This window comes from Lutra lutra, chromosome 10 (genome assembly GCF_902655055.1).
Source record: "Lutra lutra chromosome 10, mLutLut1.2, whole genome shotgun sequence".
In the NCBI taxonomy this organism is placed as follows: domain Eukaryota; kingdom Metazoa; phylum Chordata; class Mammalia; order Carnivora; family Mustelidae; genus Lutra; species Lutra lutra.
Window position 1 is genome coordinate 36,433,333 of NC_062287.1, and position 14,214 is coordinate 36,447,546.

The 14,214-nt window shown below is 38.3% G+C and overlaps 1 protein-coding gene across 2 annotated transcripts in view; it reads right to left on the bottom strand.

The window, feature by feature from the left end:
- Positions 1-5,693: 5,693 nt before the first annotated feature.
- Positions 5,694-14,214, bottom strand: part of CEP57 (centrosomal protein 57) — a 48,700-nt gene continuing 40,179 nt past the window's right edge. For both annotated transcript variants that reach the window (XM_047690655.1, XM_047690654.1), the window contains 3 exons: positions 10,333-10,577; positions 9,372-9,516; positions 5,694-7,489 (listed from right to left, as the gene is read on the bottom strand). In XM_047690655.1, the coding sequence (XP_047546611.1) occupies positions 7,256-7,489; positions 9,372-9,516; positions 10,333-10,577 (624 nt within the window). In that variant the 3' untranslated portion in view covers positions 5,694-7,255. The remainder of the gene's footprint in view (positions 7,490-9,371; positions 9,517-10,332; positions 10,578-14,214) is intronic.

Genomic DNA, 14,214 nt, shown 5'->3' on the forward strand with positions numbered 1-14,214 from the left:
CTTTTAAAACGTTGTCCTTATCCTAAGTTGTTTGCCTTAAATGTCTTTCTTAAATGTGTTTTTGAAGAAGGGTGGCTTAGCACCTGCTCCAGATGAAAGTGTTCAGTTTCAACCCATTTTGCTTCTAATACCCAAATCAAGCAGTACTAAACAATGCATTGTTCTTTCACTTGTGTCCTCAGCCTTGTTGTTGGGTTTGGTGGTGAGGAACTGTAATTTCGCCTACTACCTCCAATATTAGCAAAATTAGTACCAGGATGATTTGGTCTTTGTATGATACATATTAAAAAAAAAGTCGTCAGGGTATTTTTGAGCGGCCAGCCCATCAACTGAAGCTAAGTTTTCTCTTCCAGATATTTTACAAACCCATTGATGTCCATTCTATCATTTTCCTCATTTAAGCCTTGATCATTTTGGGCTGATACCACATAAAAATACTGATTACTGAAGAGATCAAGAGTTTCAGACTTTGTTTCAGTACCCTACACATCCACTTTAAATTCCATTCAAAGGCCAGAGCAATGGAAATGCAGATCTATCACTTACCATTTTAAGACTTTTCCAGAGGTTTCCTTTTCACCTTAGCAGGCGTCTTTAAAGTGGAGTGCATTTAAGAGAATCCCCTGGGGGCAACGTGAGGATCTTGATGGCCTTGTGAGACGTTCCTCTTTCCTCCCCCTCGACTTACAACCAGCTGGACGTCCATGACTGAACAGAAGTGCCTCTACACATCAAGTCCAAGGAAGTTATGGAGCCAGGGGAGTTACACTGGCAGTGACCGTGGTGACCTCCTTAGTGGAGGTGGTAGAACTAGAACGGGGTACTCAGAAGTGCTCAGCGGCAATGGGCTGCAGTTGGAAGGTTCTATTGCTTTTCAGGAACACCTAGATTTCTGAGGAGAGACTTCCATGACTGGGTAGAGGGAAAGAAAAAACAAGTCAAAGAGAGCTGAAGGGACATGCTTCCTGCCATAAGCTCTGGGATTCCAGCAAGAGGTCCATCCATGTGCCTTTGGGAATCCCCCACTCAAGGATTGCCCTACCAGGCCATGGGCACACCTAAAGCCCCAAGTGCTAAGCACACACCTCCCCCGACTCTGCATCCACTCTTTAAAAAACAAAACCAAAGATTTTATTTGAGAGAGCTGATGGATGTGCATGAATGGGGGGGAGGGGCAGAGGGAGAGGGAATTTCAAGGACTCTGCACTGTCTGCCCCCCAACAGAGCTGAGGTGGGGCTGGATCTCAAGACCCTGAGATCATCACCTGAGCTGAAACCAGAAGACACCCAACCCACTAAGCTACACAGGTACCCCCAGTGTGTTTTTCTTTTTACCACCTTTTATATGCACACATCAAACTTTAGCAGGGAGTCACCTCCAGTAAGAAAACCCAAAAGCTTATGCTCTAGCACCACCTTCTGGGAAACAAAAGAAAGGCTTCTAACTGCCAACCTGATGAATTATTAAAATCAAACAAAGCCTTATGTAAATAAGAAAGGTGTTTGCTACTTTAAATGTGGCAGCAGAGGCCCATTTCATTGAATACCATAAAAAATCATGGTAATACAGGATCACAAAAAGGTAATGACAATTCTCCAGTAACTGTACCCAAAGATGTGGAATACTGCAATCTAACTTAGAATTCAAAATAACAGGACAAAATTCAACAAGCTCCAAGAAGACTCAGAAAGGCAATTCAATGAATTTAGGAATAAAATTAATGAACATTAAGAAGTACTTTGCCAAAGAAATTGGAAGTTCTAAAAAAATTAAAATGAAAATCTAAAGCTGAGTATTAGAAAGCATTGGGAATGGAGCAGATCAGATGGAAGAGAGAATAAGCAAGCTGGAAGATAAGGGTTTAGAAATGATTCAGGAAGAGGAGAGAGAACTAAGATACTTAGAAAGTGGATACAACCTATAACAATTATCAGACTCCAACAGAAAAGCTAACATAATATTAATGGGTGTATCAGAAAGAGAAGGAGGCAGAGTGTTTATAGAAAGAAAAAATGGTTGAGAACTTCCTAACCTGGGGGAAGGAACTGGATATACAAGAATACAAAGCTAATACACCTTCTCCAAGACACACTAATGAAACTGTCAAAAGCCAGGGGGAAAAACCTGTAAGGGATCACCCCCGCTCCTTAGGCTATCAGATTCCTCAGCACAATTTCTACAGGCCAGGAGAGAATGGGATGCCTATTCAAAGAACTGAAAGATAAAAACTGCCAGGCAAAAATACTCTAAGTGGCAAAGTTATCCTTGATATGAAAGAGAAATAAAGGATTTCCCAAACCAATAAAATGTGAGCGTTTACCACCCCTAACACTGCCTTAGAAGAAATGCTGGAAGTAAATCTTCCAGGTGAAAAGATCTCAATACACAACATTTTTATTAAAGTGATCGACAGAAAGCTATAACTCTTGAGAATATAAAATAATTGCAGCATAAAGGTTAAAGAGCATTAAAAATGATAGCTATTAAATCGTAACAATTCACAGCACAATGAGATCCTTTGTGACATCTAAAGTATAAAAGAATGAAATTAAATGAAGAGAAGCTTTTATCAGCAAAAAATGACTTATTTTCCTCTATGAGATGTTTTATTTATTAAACCTTCTGGTAACCATAAAGCAAAAATCTAGAGCAAAGACCCACAACAAAAAAAGAAGACTGAGCAAATCACCAAGGCCAAACACCAGCATACAAAGGTAGAAACAGAAGGAAAAAGAAACAACGGAGAGATCGGCAACTAGAAGGCAAAAGATAAAATGGCTGTAGTAACTCCTCACATACCAATGACTCTACATGTAAAATGGACTGGGTTTACCAAAAGGCACACTAGTGGCTGGATGGGTAAAAACAAACAAGAAACAAAAAAACACCCAAGGCCCATCTATATGCTCTCTACAGAATTTTCATTTCAGCTCTAAAGACATAAACAGGCTCAAGGTGAAAGGATGGAAAATGACATTCAAAGCTAGTGGAAACCAAAACAAGGTAGGCATTGCCCACTTACACAACACAGGCTTCAGGCCAAAAATCGTAAAACTGGCAAAGATCATATAATGATAAAAAGGTCCATACGTCACTAAAATATAAGAGTTGTAAATATGTATGCTAACACCTGAGCACCAAAAATACATTAAGCAAATACTAACAGACCTTAAGGGAGAAAAAGACAGTAACAGAAGAGTAGGGGACTTCAATACCCCACTATCACCAATGGGAAGATTATCCTGACAGAAAATCAACAACATAAACACTGGAATTGAACCATACTTTAAAGCAAATAAACCTATCAGTCATACACAGAATAATTCATCAAACAGCAAAATACACATTGTTCTTAAGTGCACATGAACATTCTTCAGAACAGATCAGAGGATACGTCACCAAACAAATCTTAGGAAATTTAGATTGAAATCATACTATCTTTTCTGGCCACCATGGTATGAAACTAGAAATCAACAAGGGAGAAATGAAAAAATCTATAAATATGTGGAGCCTAAACAACACATTTCTAAACAACAAATAGATCAAAGAAGAAATCAAAAGAGAAAGAAGTTTATAGTAATAAACACAGATGTTAAGAAATTAGATCTCAAATAACCTAACATTGTATCTCAAAAAGTAGAAAGAACATATTAAGCCTAAAGTTAGCAGAAGGAAGGAAATTAATATAGACCAGAACAGAAATAAATGAGACCAGAGAAACAAGAAAAAAAAGTCAACTAAAAAAGAGCTGGTTCTCCTTTTTTTTTTTTAAAGAGCTGGTTCTTTGAAAAGATAAAACTGACAAACTTTCAGCTACATTAAGAAAAAGAAAACTCAAAATTAGAAATGAAAGAGGAGACATTACAACTGATACTACAGAAATACATAGGATCATTACAAACATGAATTATGTGCAAAAAAATTATGTAACACAATACCCATCAAAATATCAAAGCCATTCTTCACAGAAATAGAACAATCCAAAATTTTCTGTGGAATCACAAATGGCCCCAAATATCCAAAGCAATCCCAAGAAAAAAGGCCACCACCAGAGGTACCCTTGAACAACATGGGTACAGATTCTTCATACAGTTTAAAATCCTAGTATAACTTTGACTCCCCCAATACTTAGCTACTAATAGTCTACTGTTGACCAGAAGCCTTACCAGTAAGAGAGTAAAAAAACCCATGTTTTGGGGGCACCTGGGTGGCTCAGTCAGTTAAGCATCTGCATTCCGCTCAGGTCATGATCCCAGGGTCCTAGGATCGAGTTCCACATCAGGCTCCCCTGCTCAGCGGGAAGACTGCTTCTCCCTCTCTGCTGCTTCCACTGCTTGTGCTATTTCTCTAATAAATAAAATCTTAAAAAAAAAAAAAAAACTCCACATTTTGTATATTATATGCTGTATTTTTAAAGTAAGCTAGAAAGTGTTGAGATCATAAGGAAAATACATTTGCAATACTGTAAAAAATTCATGTGTAAGTGGTCCTACACAGTTCAAACTCATGTTGTTCAAGGGTCAGTTGTACACTAGCAAAGCCACAGTAATAAAAACAGTACGGTACTGGCACAAAAATAGAACAGGAGAGAGGCCAGAATGAAATCCTGGCCTATGTGGTCAACTAATACTCAACAAGGGAGCGAAGAACACCTGCTGGGGAGAGGACAGTCTTCAACAAGTGGTGCTGGGAAAACTGGAGAAAACATGCGGAGAATAATGGAAGTGGACCCCTACTTCACACCACTCACAAGAATTAACTCAAAATATATCAAAGACTTAAACAGAAGACCAATGCCATAAAATCCCTAAAGGAAACATAGGAGGAAGCTCCCTGATGTTGGTCTCCTCAATCATTTTTTAGACATGAATGCCAAAAGCACAAATAAGAAAAGTAAGAATTAACAAGTGGGACTACATCGAATTCAGCAGCTTATGTAACTTTCATATTTGAGAGCTGTTTTATAACTTTATATCTATGACTAGTGGTTGTGCAGGTGCACTTTTTCCTTTATGATCTGGGATACAAAACAGAGACCCGTGTGGTTGTGTCAAAGTTCTTTAGCCTCCTGTAACTTGTTGGCTTACTCTTCTAGTCTCACTTGCATATCTCGACTCTTAGGTACCAGTACCACTAAGCTAGCCACAACTCTCCCATGTCAACTGCAGAATCTGGCCTTTTCCCTTTTTATTTTATCCCGTTGACCTGGAACACTTCGCTTTTCTGGCTAATTCCAGTTCTCCAGAGTCTAGGCATCACTTCCTCCTCCAGGATGTTAACCCCCTCCTCTGTGCCCTCACTGCACTGCGCTCGTGCTGTCACCACCACATTCACCACACAAGTGCTGAAATAATTCAGGTGTCTATCACCTACCTTGCAAGCATACCCTTCTTAGCCTGGTATCCATTTCGGCATCTCACACACAGAAGACACTTGTGTAAGAAGTGCACTGCACCAGTGCTCTCGCAACACACTAGGTGGCTAACAGCAAACCCCTCCGTTGTAAACTCTCAGATGAGAATGAGGCAGTTTTGGTATCGTTTTCAACTCTCACCTGACTCTATTAAAAGCTGAAGATGAGAGTTTGACTCCTATCTGAGGGATGGGGTGGGTTTTAGCACCATTAAACTTCTCCTAATTAGGACTTAGAGCCATTACCATGCCAAATGTCACACAGTTTAATGACCTGAAATTCAAACACAGCGATAGCAAAAGTTTAATAGTTGAAATGGTGGTCGAGACACAAGAAAATATTTTCCATGTCCCCAAGAGCAGTGATTCTTTGGGTCTGTGGACTCTCTGTTGTGACGTCAAGAGGATACAGAACTGTGCACGCAAGCAAAAGTTTACATACAATTTCAGAACATTCACAAACAGATCCAAATTCAAGGAACCTAAATGAACTCTGTAAAAAAATTAATTCAAGAGACCTAATAAGCTTAGTGCCCAGATGGGCACTACATTTCATGCTGATTATACCCAGATAAAATCCCAGAACTTCCATCTAGATCCCAGGGAAGGCATAAAAAATCTAACATGTGGTTAATGTGTCCTTTAGTAGTCTTCAGAGTATCTCATCACATGCCATGAGACAGTTGTCTTGTTGGGTTTAGCTTCTGTGTAAGCATGAGAAAGGCAAATTATGTAATTATATATTCTTATTGTTTCTCAAAATATGTTAATGTCCTATTTAGAAATGCATTTTTTTAGAGAGATTACAACAAATAAAGCCTTTATTAACAGGCTGTTAAGGAAAATTTCAGTGTTTCCTTAAAAAAGCTGCTTTATTGACTTCAGGGGCAAATTTATAAAAAGTTCACATGTCTTGATGTATGCAGAATTATGATTCACATTATTAACATAATGAGTTACATGTGTACAGCTAATGCACTCATACTGCACACCGATAACATGTCCAAGGGGCTCTTCTCTAAGTTTCAAGATTAAAAAACACAATGCCTCGAACTCAGTAGCATGATTACAAACAGGTATTATTTAAAAACAACAAATGTATATGCTTTACAACATTTCCTCTTCTCTCTTCATTCTAAAAGCTCATTTACTTCATTAGTACTTTGCTTATACTTCAAAAAATGCTTTTAAAATTTTTGCAGTGAATGGACTTAAAATGAATGCTGGGTCTTTAAAAATTTTTTAATGGTGGATAACACCAATACAAGTGTGTTTAATACTGATCAATGTCTGGAATGTCAAAAAACAAAACAAAGCAATCCTCTTAAATATGTATAAATACTTAAATATAGAAAAGCTCCACCAATAGTCGAAACAAAGTATATTTAATGGTTGTATTGGAAAGGAGAAAGGGGTGATTTGTGTCAGGGGAAGATTTAGATTTTTTAAGCAAACACTGCCTACAGGACAGCCTCGCATTTTGATAATTTAAACCTAATTTTACTCAGATATGTAAGGAACTGTTAAAAAAAAAAATCACACCCACAAGTAAACAACTGGTAATTTGTTTGCAAAGTGCAGTATTTCAGTACAGCAAATTCATCTCAAAGAAGCAGTGTGTGTGGCTGCCTGGCCGCTAAAACTCCCCTGGTTTCCACTTAGGTGGTTTAACACTTAGTCATGATGCGAAACACAAGAAGCCTGTGTGATGAAGCTCGGGCCCCTTAACACCTGCTATTCACTAATTCCAACGTAAGAGAGTATGAGACCTGGAGAGTAAATTGTCAAAATCTGATCGACGAGGTACAGATTATCTGAATAAAATTTATAACCTGCTACCAGTTAGTAATCCCAACACAGACCAGTGCTTTGTAATGAACTCTGTATGGTCTGCATGTCCTTCAGTAACTGCAGATTTTTCCTGCTTTTTTCACCAGGTCTCAGTTTGACAACGTCCTTCCTGCCTGTGGTCCCCGTGATTCCAGAAGAACGACTGCTGCTGTTTCCTTCTCCATCAAGAGTCTTCCTGGTGGTTCGCAAGTCCCTCTTCTGCTTCTCTACCTTCTGTTTCTCCAGCTATAGCAAATAACCAAGGCAGGGAAAAAGGAGAATTCGATGAAAACATTCCCTTCTGACAACTGGTATTTTTTTTTTTTTAAAGATTTTATTTATTTACTTGACAGAGAGAGAGCACAAGTAGGCAGAGAGGCAGGCAGAGAGAGAGAGAGGGAAGCAGGCTCCCTGCTGAGCAGAGAGCCCGATGCGGGGCTCGATCCCAGGACCCTGGGATCGTGACCCGAGCCGAAGGCAGAGGCTTAACCCACTGAGCCACCCAGGCGCCCCTGACAACTGGTATTTTGAACTCTCACATAAACTAAAATGCAGATAATGTATTTTGGGTTCACTGTTTTAAAGCCTTCAAAAACTTACTGTACCGGTCACTGAACACTGTGTGTCAAAATATAAAGGGACATACAAACAAGAGAACAAGAGTAAACATCAACATCGGGGCTCTTTCAGAAGGTAAGGCAGTGTTGCCCAAGTGCAGAACAGAGTGAGAAACAAGAGGGGCTGGGGGAAGGTGTCACGGAGAAGACAAAAGAATCTGACATGGTAAGTGAAGGATAGGATAGATACTAAAGGTGAAGAAGAGGAGAAGAGTGGTTCTAGAAACTCATTTGAGGAGCAATGAAACATATTCTAGATGGACAAAGAGATGTAATGGTAACGTATTAATATAAAAGATTTTAAATTATTTCACTATTTTAGAATAATTTAAACCAGAGAATTTATTTTTAGAGAGCTTTACTTGTACTTTAAGCCACTGCCAAGCTGGTGTTCCATTAGCGAGAATAAAGTTAAATCGAATGTACAAAAAACAAATTAGATCATTACTCCTATAGCAATCATTTGCTTATATTTATTCTTTTTTAAATGTGAACTTTACAAAAATACTTAAAATCTCAGGTTTTGGAGTTGAAAAGACCCACGTCTGCATGCCAGCTCTGCCATTTACCAGTAGGCTAGTATGTCCTTGCATAGAAGTTACTTACTCTCACTTTAGAAAATGCCTACCTCCCAGGAAAGAGCCCAGTTTCCTTATCCATAGAATAAGACAATACACCCATTTCATAGGTGTTCCATGAAAATCAAATAAGAGGACATATTTAAAAGCACTTAGCATCAAGCCACCAATCAGTAAATGTCAGCCAAACCTATTCTGCTTCCAGTCTTTTTCCATTTCCATCAGTGGTATGGCCGCCCTCTCCCTCAAATGATAGCAGCAAGCCGCCCTAATCTTTCTACTTCCAAAGCACACTTCTAATCTGTCTGCTTCTCCCCCACTGCAGTCAGTGATCATTTCTGACAGAGAACTTCCCCCTGCCCAGCTGGTCTCCAGCCTGCTCTCAGCAGTCACAGCAATCGCCTAAGCCATGAATCACTACGTTTCTCTCCAGACGAAACTCTGGAGTGTGCCCTCCCACTGCACTTAGTAGGTATTAAATACAAGGCTCTTCTATTAATTTAATTAGCAACAGAAATATAACAAGATTTTTTTTCACATATTTTTATCTGACTTACTCCTTTGGGAATCAAGAATTTCCAAGTGCTTTCAAAAGACTTAGATACATTTAGAACCATTTAAATTCATCAGGGAAGTTTAAGTTTGTTCATATAAAGGTAAGAGTAAATATATTCAGTATTTGAAACATGTATCTTAGATGATGAAATCGACTCTCAGATTACAAGACAGTGTCTTCCTTCCTAGCCCACTGAGCACCAATCCTTAGTACAAAAGGACTGAATCAGTGTCTACATTAGAGAAATGCTCCCTGTAGCTCCCTATCTGTGATACATTTCAATGTCATCGATTAATGTATTTTAGGAGAAGGGCTTTTGGTTCTGCTTTGTTCTTTTTAATCATTAGAAACAGGGAAAAGGAAAGAGTTGGAGTTACCTGGGCTTGGTATTTTCGAACTTTAGTTATTTGGTTGGCTTTGGCCTCCATCCTCCCCACCAGTGCCTCCAGTTCACACTCTAAGTTGTCCTTCAGTTCAACAGTTGGGGATTCTTGGATAAGTTTCGCAAGCTGCTGGTGGTCACTATATAAAAAATAAAAGCAAGGCTTGGTTAAGTTTCTGGTTTCATGGTTAGGTCCACCACAACCCACTCATCATAGGACCACTGGTCTGTGCAATAAAAAATGACTCGATTTCTTAAACAGAGCAACAAGACGGTTTAAAGGCTCAAGAAAGGCACTAGAGGCAAATGCACAAGAGGAGTTCTTAATTTCAAAGACCTAATAATTTATATTCCTTCCTCCCCCAGAACAGTATACATATACATGTATATTGAAAGGAAAAGCCTAGAAAGACAGGGAGGATCTCGTTCTTCAAATACATCCTAACTTATCATTTAAGTTGAACTAAACTCCATGTGTATCAAGCTCCCGATAAGAAAATAAAGCTTAAATGTAAACCTTGATCATGAAAACATTTAACAGTATTAAAAAAGGGAGAGATTTTCCCCAGAACAGTTATATTTGTTAAGGTCTTAGTGATTGGTTCAAGGACTGTGCTCAGATATTTGCTGAACAAATTAACAATATAATTAATGATGTCACCAAGAAGTTAAAATGAAGTTTTAGAATTTTAGAAGTAAATTTTTTTTAGAAGTAATTTTTTAAAAAAAATATTTTATTTATTTGAGAGGGAGACAGCGCAAGCAGCGGGGAGGAGCAGAGGGAGCGGGAGAACCAGACTCCCTGCTAAGCAGGGAGCCCAATTCGGGGCTCAATCCCAGGACCCCTGGGATCATGTCCTGAGCCGAAGGCAGACGCTTAACTGACTGAGCCACCAGGCACCCCAGAACTAAATATAACTTAAAAAAAACCCCAAAAAACAAAAACTAAAACTCACAAGCTCATTTGCCCAAATTCATCCTGTAAAGTCTGTAAGACTTCTGACAACTCTTCATTAATGCTGTTGGAGGAGGAAGGCGTTACTGACAACTTCTTACTTTTATTACCACTTCGTGAAGAACCTTGCTTTGTCAAAGGAACATTGTTGACCACTCGATCGTTGCACAGGGCTTTACTGTGTTGCTTCATTAGATGCAAGACATGCTGAACATTGGCTACCACAGCATGACTAGGACTGGTGGACTGAAGAAAAATGAGAATTAATTGAAGCCACATCCCCTAAATCTGTTTTCTTGCTTACTCCCTAAGTAGCATAAAAAGACCCCCACCCACCAAGAGACAATATAAATCTCCTAGAGTAAATCCAAGTACCAAGTCACACTGAACCTCTGAAATACCTCCAATCCACCTCTTCGTCTCCACCCTCCTGTCATTCCCTTGCAACTACCCCTACTACTTGCTACAGGAAGATTCCATTTGGCCTCCCTGCCCACAGTGTGTTCAGTCTTTAACTCCACAGTGCTAAAAGCTCTCCTCCTAAAATATTACTCTAATAGGAGTATCAGGTTGTTCTCCTACTTGAAATATTTGATGTTAAGCCCACTAACTTTAATGTCCAAACTCCTTAGCATAGGAAAGAAGTCTTCTATCACTGAGCTGTAACTGATACCCCACTGGCCTTATATCTCACCCATCCCCTAATTTCTCTGCTTGCTTGAATTCAAATTAACATATAACAACGTGGATGGAACTAGAAGGTACAATGCTAAGCGAAATTAAGTCGGTCAGAGGAAAGAAAAATACCGTATGATTTCACTCATGTAGAATTTAAAAAACAAAACGAACAGAGAGGAAGGGAAGGAAAAATAAAGTAAGATGAAAACAGAAAAAAAAAAGAAAGAAAACAGAGAGGGAGGCACACCATGAGAGACTTTTAACTCTAGAAAACAAACAGTGTTGCTGGAGGGGACAGGAATGGGGGATAGAGTAATTGGGTGACAGGCATTAAGAGGGCACTTGGAAGTAACGAGCACCAGGTGTTGTATGCAACTCATGAATCACTGAACTAGCTCTGAAAATCTGCATTATTTAAATAAACTAATATTTGCACATGCCATTTCTTTTGTGTGGCCAACATTTTTACCATTCTTTAAAACTCAGTTCAGATATATTAACTTTTAAAGACTTCCTTAAAACCTCCAGGTAATGAATTGGTCCAATTAAGTAGCCCATTCTCAGATCACCTATAGCATTTATGTCTATCACAGTGTTTATCACAATATATTACAATTGTGATTGCATATTTATTTCACTTACTAAACAGTATACATACTTCCAGGCAGGAGGGACTGTGGTCAAATTCATTTCACTATCCTCAAATAGTAAGATGCACCAAGTTCATCCTTGTCACATAAACAACAACAGGATAAACCTGGTATCCTTCTCAAAATTTCTGGTTTTGAATGTTAAACAATAATCTCCATATGCTATTTCAATTTACAAACAGATGGCTGGACAAACTTGGCTCCATGAGCATCATCTAGACGGCTTGTTTAAAATGCAGATTCCTACACAACACTCCAAACTCAGTGAGTGTAGTGTCAAGGCTTGGAAATGTGTATTTTTTTTTTTTTTTTGATTTAAAGAAAATTCTATGGAAATATGTATTTTTAAGATTGCCAGTTGATTCTGACCAGCCAGGTTTGAAAACCACTGTGCTAAGCTAACAGTCTCTTTTTTCTTACTTTCTATTGTTAGGTAGCAAACTGAATCCAGCATTATATACGAAGAAGTTTGTATACTATATCCAAGTAGGGTTTGTTCTAGGAATTCAAGACTAGTTCAACTATTTTAAAAATCGATCAATGTAATGCATCAACAGTATAAAGGAAAAAGCACATAACCATATCATTTAATAAAGAAAAGCATCTGAAAATATCCAACGCCCAATCAGGTACTCTCAGCAAAGTAGAAACGGAAGGAAATATCCTCTAGTTGATAAAGAGGATTGATAAAGAACCTACAGCTAATATCTTACTGGTGAGACTGAATGGTAATGTTCTCCCCCGACTCAAGATCAGACAAAAGGCAAGGATGTCCACTCTCATCACTCCTGCTTAATGTAATATTAGAAATTCTAGCTAATGCATTAAGGCAAAACAGGAAATAAAAGGTTTGCAAATTAAAAAGAAATAAAACTGTCCCTATTTACAGATGGCATACTTCTCTACACAGAAAATCCAAACCAATCCAAAAAACAATTCCTAGGACTAGAAAGTAATTCAGTGATATCACAGAATGTAAGCTCAACATACAAAAACTAAATATAATAGCAATGATAACACAGAAACTACATTAAAACTAAATACAACTTACACTTGCTATAAAAAAAAATAATGTGAGTTTAAATCTAATAAAACAGACATGGGATCAATCCGCTGGAAACCACAAAATACTGATGAAAGAAATTGAAGATCTAAATAAATAAATAAAAGCTATACTGTACTCATGGTCTGGAAGACTCAACATCACAAGGACATCAACTCCCCTAAGTTGATCTATAGGTATAATGTAATTCCAACCAACATTATGAAAAGACTTTTTTGTAGACAGAGACAAACTTATTCTAGAATTCTTATAGTCAAAGAAACTAGAAGAGCTAAAACAATTTTGAAAAAGAATAGAGAAAAGAATCACTCTGCCTGATGTTAAGACTTACTATAAAAAGCCACAGTACGGGTGCCTGGATGGCTCAGTTGTTAAGTGTCTGCCTTCGGCTCAGGTCATGATCCCAGGGTTCTGGGATCGAACCCCGCATCGGGCTCCCTGCTCAGTGCAGAGGCTGCTTCTCCCTCTCCCACTCCTCCTGCTTGTGTTACCTGTCTTGCTCTCTTTCTGTCAAATATATAAATAAAATCTTTAAAAAAATAAAGCCACAGTAATCAAAGGAATTTGAGGTAAAGAGGTAAACACATATATCAATGGAACAGAATAAAAAATAAACCTTGACCTAACAAGCCTCATGCTGTATACAAAAATCATTTCAAGTAGATCACAGATTTAGATGTAAAATATGAAACTATAAAATACATATGAAACATAAGTGAAAATCTACAGGATGTTGGTCCTGGAAAAGAGTTCTTAGACCTGACAGCAAAAGCATGATCCATAAAAAGCAAAAATCAATTAACTGGATTTCATCACAACAAAAAGCTGCTCTGTGGGGCGCCTGGGTGACTCAGTGGGTTAAAGCCTCTGCCTTCGGCTCGGGTCATGATCCCAGGGTCTTGGGATTGAGCCCCACATCGGGCTCTCCGCTCAGCGGGGAACCTGCTTCCTCCTCTCTCTCTGCCTGCCTCTCTGCCTACTTGTGATCTCTGTCTGTCAAATAAATAAAATCTTAAAAAAAAAAAAAGGCTGCTCTGTGAAACACTCTAAGAGGAAGAAAGACTGGGAGAATATACTCACAAACTATGTATCTGATATATGACTTTTATCAAAATACAGAACTCTTAAAACCTAACAGTAAAAACAAAAATCAATAAAAAAAAACCCATAATAACCAGCCCAATTAAAAAAGGGCAAGAAATGTAGGTAGATATTTCATTAGAGGATACATGGATGGTAAATAAGCGCATGAAAATAGGACTACCATCATTACTATAATATAAAATCAAAGCACAGTGAGATATCATACACTCAGAACGGCTAAAATAAAAAGTGACAATACTAAATGCTGGTAAGGATAGGGAAAAATTTCATCTCTTGGGCACTGCTACTAGGAATGAAAAATGTTACAATCATTTAAAAATAAGTGGATAGTTTAAAAAGAAAATATACACTTACCATACAACCCAGTGATCACATTCCTGGACATTTA